General features: G+C 35.3%; 1 protein-coding gene across 1 annotated transcript; it reads left to right on the top strand.

The window, feature by feature from the left end:
• The first annotated feature begins 2,206 nt into the window (after positions 1–2,206).
• On the top strand, positions 2,207–13,303 carry LOC133865367 (protein APEM9). The gene is made up of 6 exons (XM_062301762.1): positions 2,207–2,348; positions 2,482–2,655; positions 5,262–5,339; positions 6,518–6,803; positions 10,080–10,426; positions 12,915–13,303. The coding sequence occupies exons 1-6, from the start codon at positions 2,293–2,295 to the stop codon at positions 13,042–13,044; spliced, it is 1,071 nt and encodes a 356-aa protein (XP_062157746.1). The 5' UTR covers positions 2,207–2,292; the 3' UTR covers positions 13,045–13,303.
• Positions 13,304–15,482: the final 2,179 nt, after the last annotated feature.

Here is a 15,482-nt window from a genome sequence, read left to right as displayed (position 1 = left end):
AAATAGTTATTACTGGAAATGGGGAATAGTGGAATAGAATAATTATTCTAATTCATTTGTTTAGTGACAACTCATATACTACAATTGAAATTGACCAAAAATTACCAAAAAAAACCCACATAATTTTTTTAAAAAAAATCTTAAAAAAATAAATAAATATTGGACCTTAGATCTGTGGGTGGCCGGCTGGCCACATATCTAATCTAAATTCTTTGCTTTGTTTTTTTTTTTAAAAAATAATAATAATTAATTAATTAATTTTTTATTTTTTATTTTAAATTTTTTTAAATTTTTGTTATTTTAATTTGAAAAAATTAAAGAAAATATGGTTATTTTTTTGGAAAAAGGTTGTTTATTCCCTCAGGAATAGTTATTCCTCTAAAAAATGAGAGGAATAGCTAAAGGAATAATTATTCCCATGGAATAGCTATTACAAGAAATATGTCCCTATCAAATAAAAGAATAGCCTTTCGAATGGAATAGTCATTCCATTCCAACAACTTATTATGCGAACCAAACGAGACCTATATGTTTATATATATATATATATATATATAGACACACACACATATATCTATATCATATGTCTAGGCAACTTCATGAAGTGATCACTATTGAATCGGGCATTTGACAATCTCGTATGAAAATTAATTATGTCTAGTAAGAATTATCTTTCAAATGAGATATGGTTAATTACCTAATCAAATAAATGGTATCAGAGCCAGGTTATGGGTTCAAGTCACAGGAGCATCAAGTTGAGGGAGGAATTGTTAGGATACAACAATGCTGCTCAATTCATGTGAACAGTTCTTAAAACATGTATTGCGGGATACGATTTTGAATGTCGTATAATACATTGACTTCCCTCACTAGACACCAAATAATTATCAGATGAAATGGTCAAATGATCGATCTAACAACTGTTATGAACACAAAAAATAAAAAAAAAATAAAAAATGTATAATACATTGTGATTATGTTATCAGACTCGAGTCCTTTAGAGAGGGAGGCCATGGGGAGGGAAGCCTTGCGGAGTTAGCGGTGGAGGTTAAATAGGATATCATTGGGGAGCATGGTGCTTCAATAAAGTTTTTGGGTCATTTGGAATTGGAGTGTGAAAAAATATTTGGGAGGGAATAGGTAGATTTCTCCAAATTTATTAGATTTGAGGTGAAAGATAGGTCTAAAATCAAGTTTTGGCAATATAAAGTTGCATGAAGATCCAACCTTCAAAACAATTTATTGTTATTATTACTATTTGTTTGACATTTTTTTTTACGTGTTCACACAAGAGGGGGATTCAAACTAGTGACATCCACTTTATGAGGCGTGGTCCCCAACCGATTGAGCTATCATTTGGGAACCTATTTGTTTGACATTGCTCGTTACAAGGAGACTTTGGTGGCCAATCATATGCAGTTTTATAACGTTACTTTATGATAGAATCACTTTTACCCAATTAGTAGATGATTGGAAGATGGAGTTGATCACTTTGTTATGTAATATTTTGTACTCACTCAAGTTGAGAAGAGTTGATGATAGAATACGTTGGATCCCTTCCAAAACGCAGACGTTCGATATAAGATATTTTTATCATGCATCTTAGCCTATCGTTGACTCTCCATTTCTTTATAATAGCATCTTAATAAATAAGGTTGATTTTACAATGGCCTTTTTGTTTGGACAACGGTGTTAGAAAAGATTTGAACTTTTTATAACCAAAGAAATAGGTGCATCACAGTAACAACTGCGAAGTGTTTAGAGGATTGTGGGTATCTATTTTTTATCCTTTTGAGTTAGATTGGGTCATGCCCAAAATGTTGAAGGAGTTATTAGCTAGCTGGAGATGTCAATTTAGAAGTACGGAGGATGGCTTATCTATTCTTATTGTTGATGTATTTGAAGAGAACGTAATGCTTAGAAATACAAAGACTATGAGAGAACAGTGTTACTGTGTTAGGGTTAAAAGCTATTGAGGCATGTTTGTGTCTCTCTCTTGCATTTGAATTTCAGATATTCAATGGTAAATTTGTACACCTCTTATAGGAAGATCGACAAGAAATAAATAAGAGAACAAAACTAAATATTTCTTATTATTTCTTATTTTTAATAAAGGGTTTCTCTTATAAATATTTAACATAAAACACGCCTAGATAAGTTGTCCAATAATATATAGACACGTGTGTATAAGGTGCAAAAGAGCTAGACTTGTTGCATTTTTCTCGGGGTAATAGCTAGCTACTGGGCTATAGCAAATGCCAAATTCTGTGTGGGGGAGAGAGAGAGAGAAAGATGGCCATGACTGAAACCGATCATGCAATTTGGGAAGAAATCGAGCGCTCCGAGAGGTAGCTTTTGCGTAATTTAATCTTTATTTGAGAACAAAAGACCTCTGAAATATTCAATCTTTTATTTTCTGAAGAATGGAAGCAAAGACTGCTCCAAGCTTCATCTTGTTGTTGATGTTGCGACTTCTTGCAGCTACCTTGTTTGCTCGATGTACGAGGAGGCAGCAACCTTAGCTTCATCGATATTGAAGCGTCTTTGTGAAGATAAAGATAACAAAGGCGTTGAAGCTGGAGAAGATGCTGGATTCTATGATATGTTGGAGTCGACCGGTATGGTGTTGGTCCAGTCCTTGAAGGGACTAGGAAGGTATCTCTAATTCCTTTTTGTGTATGATTTCTGGGCTTCATTGGATTAGTAGATTCGTACATTGAGTGTGCGCTTGGAAACCACCAGAGATAGGGAATTTTCGTTTTGTTTCTACTTGAATTCGTTGGTTTGGAGGGAGAGAAATAGTCATGCCATCGAAGTGGTTGAGCTAAATTGAATTCGATTGAATATATGTTCTTGCGAATTTCAGACTGTAATGGTTAGGAGGTTTGTACTTTCAGAGTTCCCTCGATAAAATTGTCAATACTTTTTTTTTTTTTTTTTTCTTATAACTAAGAAACCAATCTCATTAAAAAAGCATAAGGCACCCCGTGGTACACTGGAAATATACAAGGAAACACCTAATTAGAAAGAGAAAAGCGAGCGAGAAAGTTAGCAAAAGTAAAAGACAAATGGTGGATATAAGCTGTGATCCAAAAGTACAAAGTAAGGTAGAACGAGGATAAAATCGCTTCCGATGTGCTTTCCAAATCCTCAAAGCTCTTATTATTTATTTCCCTTCATAAGCACCAAAAGAGGCAAATAAGCGTCATTTTCCAAACCGGAGAGCTCATTGGCCTTCCAAAGGCTCACCAACAAGCAAGTAAGTCGATAACTCGTCTGGGCATAACCCAAGACATCCCGAAACGACTGAAAAGAAAACTCCACAAAGCAGAAGTTACATCATAGTGAAGAATAAGATGATCCACAAATTGTCATTACTTATCAAAAAAAGGAAAAGAATACTTAAAAAGAAGAAGAAAAGAATGATGCAAAACGCGCACTAAGGACCAATTTGGGGGGGGGGGGGGGGGGGGGTTGTAGCTGTTTGGTTTATTCTTTTTGAAAAGCCATCTTCTTGTTGATTTGATGGTTTTGTTGGCTGGTTGATTTGTAACTAATGGTTTTGGAAGCACTTTGGGGGATTTATTAGATGGTCTGATGGGTATTTTCTGTTGAATGATGCTTATGCCTTGAAGTGTGAGGATGGGAGGATTTGTTTATACATCTTATAGTGGCTCATTAAGGTTATGCTGTGAAATATTTAATTGAAATCAGCTCTCTTCCATGTTCCAAACAATCTGAGTTCAATTCATTTTTCTGTCAGTTTTGTTCCAAACAATAAGATTCAAGTTATCAATCAATTCAACTGAATTTCATTTTTTTGATAAGTAATAAGCCAATCTCATTAAAAGCGTAAATTCAACTGAATTTCGTTAATAGAATTCAATTGGATTCTATCCATGGTTTGGTTTGAAATGGACTGGAACTATCATTTTGTCCTCTAATTAGCAAGAAAGGAGAAAGAAAAATAGAATTGTTTTCTTGCATTTTTCGTGAGTTTGTTTAGCAAGATAAGCTGTGTCCCACCACTAACTATTCTCCTGCAATGAATAATTGAGACTTTGTTGCCACAAACGTTTCTTGTAAATCAAAAAGACAAGGAAAATTATTTTTTCTTTCTTTCAGTAGTACTTCTTCTTAAATTAATTTTCTTGCGATCTAACTTCCTGCAGAACTCCTGTAAACCAAATGGAGCGCAGCTATTTAATAGTTTATACTTGTCAGTAGATGATCATGGTTATTGCTTGGTTGTTTTACTTTCCTTTCCAGACTTGAAATATTTGGATTATAAATTTCATAAATGATGGAATATCAAACGTGCTTTTGAGGAGAAAATTTGGTGCTCTACACCACTTTTAGAGATTTTGACTTGCTAGTCAGTCAACATGAATACTCTAACCTTCAGAATAATTATTTCAGATTTGCATTGTGCAATTGACAATTTGTTTTTGATGATCTTGATTCATATGGTCCTTTAACTTCTAAAGTTCATTTTGATACTTTAAGATACTCCGAGAAAAGCTAGAAAGTGCAAAGTATTCATAGAAAAGCTATTATTGTTGGAATCTAACCAGATATCTTAGCTTCAATCTTGATAAGAGTACTTTTTTTATGATGTAAGTTGCTGTTTAAATTGATTAACTTTTTATAATGGATATGAGAACCCCAAGGGGTTGGCTCGAGTGAGAATCACTTCGCCTTGGTGCCTCATGAAGCATCAGGTCTAAGGTTTGACCCCTCTTGAGTGCTATTAACGCACATGACTTATCATCAAAGGACTCAATCACTCAAGACACCTCTCATCCTATATGTGAGTCTAGTGATTGAGAGATAAGAGCATGAAGAGATAGAGATAGGAAGACATTGTAATCTAACTCAAACTCAATGTATAGATGAGGAAGAGTTATTCTTCCTATCTCTATCTCTTCATACTCTTATTTCTTATCTCTTTATCACTAGACTCACATATAGGATGAGAGGTGTCTTGAGTGATTGAGTCCTTTGATGATAAGTCATGTGCGTTAATAAGTGCAAACAATTCATTGGGGCCACACCCGAGGGCGAAAGCACAGGCTTTATCCGAATTGTATGGAATGGACGCTTTGCATGGTATCCCGATACCCCAGTTATAAAAAAAAAAAAAAGAAAAAAAAAAAAGAGGATATGATTTTCCTGCAGGGTGTGTCCGTGCGCACATACAAATGCGTCGTACTATGGTAATCTGGTAAATATTACTCACAATTTCTTTTGGATTCATGCAGGACGTCAGAAATTCTGGATCAGCTTAAACTACTTTATGTTTCTGTTGCAGCCATCCCTGTTCAAGTTCTACTTACTGGGTACATTATCTAGTGCACATGTTACTTTTCATTTATTTCAAATTCTCCATGTGATATGGATTTGAAATGCATATATGAAGGGTTATATATATTTATGCTTGAGTGGTTGTTTGACCTTTAATTTATTAAAAATAAGTTCAACTCTCAAAAGTTATTTTGTTAAAATAGCCATGATGCGATTAGAATGTTCAAAAGTAAATTTTGGTATCTTTCTCCATTTGAAATAGAAAAATGCTAGAAGTACAACGTCTTTACAACTTGTTAACATGTGTCAACATGTGATTGGAAGGTGTTAAATTTTTCTAGAGTAACTAATGTTGCTTCAATCACATGTTGACACGTGTCAACAAGTTGTAAAAGAGCTGTAAAAGGGTTGTACATATAGCATTCCTCTTTGAAATAGGGTGATATGTAAACAAGGTCAAATGAGCTTTTGGGATAATTCAGCTCTCTAGTACAATATTTGTTCTAGAAATTATTTTTTTGTCTTTTGTCTCTCTCTTCTTCTTTTTTTTTTTCTTTTTTTTCCTGTTGGGGAGGGGGTGTGACTCCTTCAATTATCAGAGTTTGAAGCAAACAAATCTTCTTCTCCGTCTCATTGAAATGCCCAAATTTGACATCTAATTCTTTTCCTCAAATGACCAATACGAATCAAGGCCTTTATTTGCTTTGAAAAAAACAAGGGAAAATAAGAGATTTGAATTATTTTGAATTAACAAAGAAATTTCCTAAAAGAAAAAAGGGGGAAAATAAAGAAGGAAGGGGGCCTAAGGCCTGTAGATGTGCTATGGTTCAAGTATAAGTTTAATTTAATCTGCAAAATTTAGGACATTTGACATGGTTAACCTTTGGAATTATCTAATTCTTTTCATTGTTTGCATGTTGGGCAAAGTGAATTGTCCATGTAATATCTGATCTTATTGATGTCTCCCTCTAACATTGGGATGCATGAACAGACTATTATGTTATTGGCTTTGTATTTGTTATAAATATGTTTGCAAGTAAGCATTTGGGATTTATATGCATATTGCACACTTATTCTCTGGTCTACAAGACATGGGGGATTTGGTCATTCTATTTTATGCATGCAACATAGGTTTGGCAAACATGTTATTGGAAGAGGTAAGCTCTATACTTCAATAGGGTGGCTGTAAAACTTTTATTGTTTTGTTTTTCAGGGCTTGCTTTCAGATATCAGCAGGTTCTTCTTTTGGTGTTCGGGAATTTTTGGAGGAGTTCCTTAGCAAGTGGATTTGTGTGGATGGACAATACTATGTTCTTGTTGGTGCAGAAACAAATGTACATTGTATGGAAAGGTGTGATGCGCGTTTTATTCTGGGAGTTGATCAATATATTGAAGTTGTTGAGGTCTATGCTGTGACACTTCTTGTGAGAGTTTTGAATGATTTGGACCTTGCTGTTTCCTGGGTTGAGAAAGCTGCCCTACCTGAAGAAAAACGACAGGTAATATATATTCTGTCATACATCTAAGTTGGAGTCATCCTTAATCAGCATTGGTTGAGGCAGTTTTTGGATTTGGCATTACATCTAGGGTTCATGAACATACTATTTTCATGACATTTGAGATTGTTGTTGTACTAAGCTAATAGAATTCAAGTATACATGAGAAGCACCGTATTTGGGGTTGACTGATGCTGTTCCTATGGCTCTTTTTTTTTTTCTTTTTTTTTTTCTTTTTTTCTTGTAGAAATATATGGTCTTGGCTCTTCAATGGAGCAACATGATTAAGGATTTGAACCTTTAATACAAATGTTGATGTTAGCTTTTATTTGTGATGTACAATTGCTATTTGAGATAGTCAACCTGGATGAAAAAGGGTAGGTGGTGATTTAAGAGCTGAAATGTAACTCCTTTAATTTTTTCCCCCTATTCTTTTGGGAGTTAACTGGTGGTGTTTATATGGGTAAATTTTTTTTATTTTTTTATTATTATTTTTTATTTTTGAGCTTTCTTGAGCCATAAATATTACACTCTAAAATATGGGCTCTTTCTTCTCTGAAAATTTGGGCAAATTTTATGTTTGTTAATGTTGACTTTCATGTTGGATTGTTTGTTTTGAAGGTACTATTGCTACACATTAAGCATGGATGCTTCACTTATTTTGTCTCACACTTGCTAGATACTTTTTTGACATGCTTTAATATATAGAGTGGAAACTTCATTTACTCCCCCCCCCCCCCCCCCCCCTTGTGTCACGGGTGTTGCAATGTTAACATCGAATTATCAAAAGTTTTTTGATAAGTAATAAACCAATCTTATTAAAAGCATAGGGCGCCTCTAAGTACACCGGTAGTATACAAGATGAGACACCTAACTAGAAAGAGAAAAGTGAACAAGAAAATCAGCATAACTAATCGTTAGAAGGGACACAAAGGCCGCAGTCCAAAGGTACAAAGTATGCAAGAAAGAGGAAATAATATCATCCAAGGATCTCTCCAAATTCTTAAAGCTCGTATTATTCATCTCCCTCCAAATAGTCCAAAAAAGGCAAGTGGGCACCATTTTCCACATCCCAGCACTCATAGGCCTTCCAGCGGACCACCAACACGCAAATAAGTCGATAACCCATCTAGGCATAATCCAAGACACCTCAAAGCGGCTAAAAAGAACACCCCACAAAGTAGAAGCCATATCATAATGAAGAAGAAGATGGTCCACGGATTCCCTATCTCTCTTACACATGCAACATCTATGACAATAACATTGTTTCCTGAGATTATCTAAAGTAAGAATTTTGCCTAAAGCTGCCAACCATGCAAAAAAGGCTGCCCTCAAAGGAGCCTGGGTCCACCACACGCTCTTCCAAGGAAAGCGACTCTCTTCATAACACAAAGATCATAAGAACGACTTAACCTTGAAAATACCTCTTTTGGAGGGAACCCACAAAAGCTCATCTTTACTACCTTTTCTCACTATAACTAAATGCAAGACCTGTAGAAAAGACGCAAAAACACCCACCTCCCAATCATGAGCTTCTCTAGTGAAGCTCACATTCCACTGAATAGAACTGCCTAGGAGCTCCACATTAGCCGCAACAGAGGCGTCATTTGATCGAGCAATACCAAAAAGAACAAGAAAAGCATCCTTGAGAATTGTATTCCCACACCATAAATCATGCCAAAATCTAATCCTTGTCCCATCCTGCACCACAAGTCTAGAAAAGCTTGAGAATGACTCCCAACCTTTTCTAATGTTCTTCCACAACCTCACCCCAAAGGTTCCCGCAGGCTCTAGAGAGCACCACCCGCCCCATAAGCTGCCATATTTTGAATCCACCACAATTCTCCACCAAGCGTCTCTCTCAATTTCATAGCGCCACATCCACTTGTCTAACATAGCACGATTGAAAACCAACAAATTTCTTATACCCAAACCTCCCTCAGAGATCGAAGAGCATACTTTGGACCAACTCACCAAGTGAAATTTAAACTCTTCACCTAGCTTGCCCCATAAGAAATCACGTTGTAGCTTCTCAATGCGTTTAGTAACACTCGCCTGGAGCTGGAAGAGGGACATGTAGTACGTGGGTAAATTAGCAAGGGTGCTCTTGATAAGGGTGACTCTGCCACCCGTGCCCCTTGGACAGATACATCATTTTCCAATTGGTCAACCGATATTCTATCTTCTCAAGAACTCCATCCCAAATTATGCTTCGCCTTATAGGAAGCCCCAAATGGTAGACCAAGATACTTAACCGGCAGAGTGGACACCCCACACCCTAGAATTCCAGCCAATCTTCCAACTAGTTCAAGGTTCCCCATAGGAATTATGAATTAGTTCAGACTTAGCCAAGTTAACCTTCAATCCCGAGATAGCTTCAAACAACAGAAAGAGACACTAGTGTTGCCAACTGTGAAACCTTCTAGCAAACCCCCATTAACCGCAACAAAAATTATACGACTCAAAGCCTCCATCACAAAAACAAACAACAAAGGAGAGAGAGGATCCCATTGTCTCAAACCATAGGAACTACTAAAAAACCCAATGGGAGAGCCATTAACCAAAATCGAAAACCGCACAGAGGAGATACAATGGGCTATCCAAGAACACTATTTTCCCAATTTAGGTACGCACCCCAGTCTGTGAATACATCTTCTGGCATCATACTTGATAGGATGCAATCTCCATGGTATTGGGTTCAATCTTTGAAGACATCTTCCTCAATTGCTCTCACGACTTTAGAAACCCCAAAACCGCAGCTCCTCAGCATATATAACAAAAAATCCCAATTTACATGATCATAAGCTTTTTTCAAGTCCATTTTACAAATGACACTTGGCTCCCCCGATCTAAGCCAACTATCAAGGCATTTATTGGCAATAAGAATCGGATCTTGAATTTGTCTCCCCTTGATGAAAGCACTTTGCAACTTGGAGATGACATATAGTATGTGCCAGAAATTTTTTGGATAAATAACTCATGCATTGATAAGCGCAGAGGGGCGCAACCCTAGTACATAAGATATATATAAAAACCCAATATAATATGTTGTTAGCTATTTCATAATGCATGGTCAAGTAAGGCCAATCCATAATTTGAATAATTATTTCCTAATCATGGCGATGACTTCATGTTTGATTTATTATACATTCTTCATGGAAATTCAAATCTAATTATTTCATTTTCCAGGTTGTTTCCAAATGGCCCAAAAAGTTAGATTGACTTTGTTGATAGATAACAAGAATATTACTTCTTATATTTTGCTTGTACTTTCTATAGGTACTTCTGAGGAAATTACACTCCCTCCATTCACTTAAAGCCATCAACTTGTCACAAGGGCCCTCACCTCTACCGGCAGATAACCATGCTCACTTTTCATCACCAAAAGAACTAAATGTGTCTGAGGGTTCTCTAAAAGCCAAATGTGAGCCTAAGCAACAGAATGTCACAAAACAAGCAGTTTTAAAATTATCTGAACGATTTGAGCCGTGTTTTTGGTGGTACCGTACCATCACTTTGAAATTTGGTAATTCTCGGTTGGTCATATCTAATAGAAAGATTGTGGTAGGCAGCTTGATCTTGCTCATATTTCATGTTCTCCGGAAGAAAAAAGCTGGTTTAAAGAGGTAATATATTCTCTTCTTTTTGGTCTACATGAATGACTTCAAGTCATAGGTCATAAAATGTGTTCCTTTTGTCTTTCGATTCAAAATCTTACTTGGTTGTTGCTCTCTGTGAGTATGAAGTGCTCTAAGTAAAACCTGTTTAAAATGCCCTTTATTTTATTTGGCTGAAATGACATCTCTTCTTCCTAGTAATCATAAATTGGATTTGCAGTAGAATGGTGAATTGGAGGAGGCTTGGGATTTATGAAAAAGTTTATTTAAATCCACTTACGCTAATAGCTGCATTCAAATATCCCATGTAGTTGTTGTTGTTGGGGTTGTTATTTTTGTTGTTGTTATTGTTATTATCATAATTCATTCTAAATGTTCATTTACTGTTTAGTGGTATCATAGACGATTCAACTGATACCAAGGTTTAGGAGGTATGATGCCATAGACTATGGTTATATAATGGAGCATGTGTACTATTTATTAGAAGAGTTGGATCTTGTGGCACTTATAGATAGGAATGACAATTCATGTTCACTTGTCGGGTTCGGGTCGGGTCGATGCATGAGTATAAGACTATATGTCAACCCTAACCCGACCTATTTATTTAAATGGGTCAGACTTCTCAACAATAATCTACTAATTTCGTGTTAGGTTCAAGAGATCGTGTCGAGGCATGAGTATAAAACAATATAGGTCAATTATAACCAGAATCATTTAATTAAACGGATCAAACCCATCAACCATAACCCGTTAATTTCGTGTTAAGTTCGTTTCGGTTCGCGGGTCATGTAAAGAATTGTCAACTTTACTCAGAAAACAATGTGAATGTTTATGGGTACCGTGTAAAATACAAAGATGGATAGCTGGGGCAACTATGCTGAAAGATGCTTGAGAAGGGGCTATCACCTAGTAGATTGCGTGTACACCCGACATTGGTGAAGCCAGGGTTACCACTTGAAGGTAACTCCTTGTTGGCCACAACGGAGCCTAAAGAAGTACTTTGAGATATGTCAATCCTAAATCGTAAAGTACAATTTACTTTCAAAAATTATTTTTATTGTTATTATTTATCATAATCATCATTATTTTACTTTCAAAAGTTTAGTAATTTTCTACATCACTGCATGGACGAACTCTGTAGTAGTTGTTCTAAGAAAGCAAGGTAGTTTTAAGGTGAGTGATGGACAAGAGGTGGTAGAATTCAAGTAGCTTGGAGAGCAATGTCTTCCTGTCTGATGTGGTTTCTATGAATGAATAGCAAAAACAGGGCTTATGAGGGATTGGAGCTTGTCATTAGCAAGATGTAGGCAATGTATTCAAGGGCATTATTCTCTTGGATTGTTATACCTTTCGTCTGCTGATGGGTTGGGGGTTGTTTTGTTGGGTAATTATGACTGTAGATAATTTGAATGTCAGTACATTCTGTTCGAATTGTGCTCATATGGACTGGAATGTTGTTAGCAGATGTATAATTGTGCTGATTTGAGTTAAATACATTCTGAAATAGGGTAAATGCTGCATAAAAGATGTAACTTGCTGTTGATGTTTGTCTACCTAGAAGTGCACTTTCTGGTTGTTGGTGTCTATGTGATACTAGTATCAGAAAAGGGTGTCAGTACCTTACACAGTAGTTAAATATAATGTTTCTGGCATGGCAAAATAGGTGAATTTGGGCGTGTTCTTGGAGATGTGAACCAACAACAAGAATAAAAAGCAAAAGTACGCTTTCAACACACTATGTCGAATAGGGGAGATGGTTGTTGTACTGGCAATAGGATGTTCTTCATGTAAGTACGATTTATTTGTTTTATAAAAAGTAGATTTGAGGACTTAATCCACACGGTATTTATATTTCCTCAGAAGAATTTTCTCAGAAAACTACGAATTAGATTGGGAAGTCCAATGGCCAAAAAAGGGGGATTCATTAGCTCGTTGTTTAATCTGAATTGGTGAAATGACAGAATCCATAAAAATTATTCAACAGGCTTTGGAAGGAATTCCAGGGGGCCCTAAGAGAATTTAGAAACCCAATACTTTGATAGAGAAAGGTATTCAGAATGGCATGATTTTGAATATCGATTCATTAGTAAAAAAACCTCCTATTTTTGAATTACTGTATTCTTTGGAAGACTACGGAAATGTTTTTGTGACAAAATATCAATGTTCTTAAGCTTCAAGTTCTATAATGTATCAGTCGGATATTCTCTCCATGCAAATATTTATAGGTATATATATATATATATGGCCAATTGAGAGCTTTAATAATTTCCATGGTATCATTTTGTTGAAACCATTCATATATATTGTAATGCAGTAAAAAGCCTTAATGGAATGAAAAGGCTGAAGGGTAGTTTGTAGAGAACCTAATTCACCTATGCAAGATATGATGTTTTACTTGTATGCTTTTCGCCTATGAGGGCTTTGCCTTTTTCTGTCTAATCATAAAGAAAAAAAGGAAAAAGTAATCTGAAGTTTTGGTGAAATGTATTTGTTTCAGGATTGTTACAAGACAAGCACTGTTGTTGACGAAAGCCTTGGTAGATCTGTGGCAGCTTGCGTTTTCATACCAAGTGAATCCTCTAGCTGCTGTTCAACCTCTTGCTGCTGCGACTCGCGGAGGGCAGTGATGAAATTTTTAGTCATGACCCTCTTTAGGCTCCAATAATACAGAAATCTTCTCATGCCAACGGCCCAAAAAAGGCCACAGATCTACCAATAATGCCATGAAATTAGATGAAATTGTAATCATAAACTGATGTAAAGTTACATATTCAATTAACAGGTGCAATTCTTTGGACTAGGTTTATTTTTTATTTTTTGGGTGAGAAATTAGATGAATTGGGGAATGCTTGTTTGAGTAATGCTATGTATCATCATTTTATCTTATTTTTATCTTCTTAAAGTTTATATGACTTTTAAAATCATTATTGGATTAAAATTTAATAATTGTCTATCCAAAATCTAATGGTGATTTTAAAAGGTACATCAACTTTGAAATGATAAAAAAATGGTATGTAACATAAATTTACTTGTTTACCATGAAAGTGAGTAATACAATAATTCATATCCTACATTAATGCATCTAGTGTAAAGTGAAATGAAGATTTATTTTATAGTTTATACTAAATTTCACATATCTAATGGGATTTGGCTCAAGTGTCATAAATTTTTTTTTTTGCAGAAAATCTTCTGTAGTTTTTTTAACAGTTTATGTTTAATTCCGCTCTCTTTCTTACTCACGGAAAACTTGAAATTAAGTTTGAACCGATGAAAAAATTACAGAAGATCTTATGTAGTTTTTTAAGATCACCCCAGCCAAATTCTATCAAATTGTGTATATGTTGGTATGTTATTTATAATTTAAATGACATGACACCTATTCCTCGGTAAATGTAACCAACAAAAAAAAATTGGACCACGAAATACTTCCATTTCAAGTAATCTCTTCATGTTAAAGTTTTTGCCTACCTGGATAGTGTTGTTAGATCAAAGTTATAAATGGCCTTTTCTGGAGATATTATTTAATTTTTTTTTTCTGTCTCAACTATGGTACCATTAGATCAGGATCTTTTAAAATTTTTGAGGAATTATTTGAAATCTAAATTATTGTTTTCAAGTTAAATTATTGAAATTTTGTTATTTCAATATTTGCCATATTTACTAACTTATCATTTATTGTATGTGATGATAATAAATTATAGAAAATTTAAGAGTATTTTAAAACTTATAAATATTGATGTGAATATTATAATTAAAATAATGTTATATACCACATTTTTATTCTACAACTATTCTACAAAGCTGATGTGATAGTCCCAATTAACTACTGATTTTTTCTTTAAATAAAGATTATCAAAAATTGGTTAAAACTGTTAAGCCAACTTTGTAGGATGATTGTAAGAAAAAGGTGTTCTATATATCAGTACTCTTTCAAGAACCTTGGGGGGATCGAGAACTTTGTGGGATTGGGGAAAACATAGAATGTACCATAAGAATAATTTTATTTTGGATAAATGTATAATAACTCCCTGAGTCTGAGCGCGATTTGAAAATAGTCTTTCACTTTTTAATTTTCAATATTGACTCTTTAATTGTTTCACGATTTTGAATAGAGTCATTCCGTCACTTTTTCGTCCAATTTTCCAAATTTCGTTTGGCTGAGTCTCTATTTGTCCACATAAGCATCGACAACTCAGCCTAAAAATGACGCCGTTTCATTTTTGGCTTTACACCTCAGCCCAAAATCGTCTCTATTGGAAATAGGCGGCACTTTGAATTATTATTATTATTATTATTTTCATAGAATCAAGGATGAAATATAGAATATTCTGAAAAACACAAGGGCATATCATCCATTCAACCAAAAAGTGGTATGTATCTTCGTCGTGGATTGCGTTGCTGTGGAAACCGTTCTGTTTCATTCCGATTCGGTTGCAAGTACCGTCTCTGTCTCTGTCTTCGTCATCCCTAGGTTGAAGGTAATTTCTCAATCATTCTTTCTCGATTTTTGACGCCGGAACAGAATAGTGATTATTCTGCAGGCTAATCAACAAGTAGATTGCAAGGAAGAAAACATGAAATTCACCCCAAAAACAGAGAGAAATCTCTGAATTCGATAAATTATCAATAATAACAAAACTGTTCGAAAACGCCCACAAGCCGAGCTTAAATAGCTGAAAATTAGGTCTTTAGAAGAATTTTGCCAAAAATAGCAAAACTCCAAAAACCCTAATAAAACGAAATACGGAATAAAATAAATAGTCTGCCGAAAATCTGGCCCAAATCGGGCTCAGAATCACCTCCTAAACAATAAACGAAAAGTTACCATAAATGGTAAAAAATATCTAAAATTAGGGTTTTGACAAGGAAAACAGTGGATTTTGGGGCTTGAAACGAGGCGCACCGAGCGTAGTTTGGTGGCCATGGCGTGCGCGCCGAAGAGAGCTTTCCGAATTGGAGTCATACGCGCGAATCGGATACTCGTAGCCAAAGTTATGGCCAAATCACTGCAGCACATTCGGAAATTGCCCAAATTAGGCCAGATTATGATTTCTTGCCAATTTTG

Source organism: Alnus glutinosa, chromosome 4, assembly GCF_958979055.1.
Source record: "Alnus glutinosa chromosome 4, dhAlnGlut1.1, whole genome shotgun sequence".
NCBI lineage: Eukaryota > Viridiplantae > Streptophyta > Magnoliopsida > Fagales > Betulaceae > Alnus > Alnus glutinosa.
The sequence above is the reverse complement of the archived record's forward strand: the minus strand, read 5'-3'. Positions and strand labels throughout refer to the sequence as shown.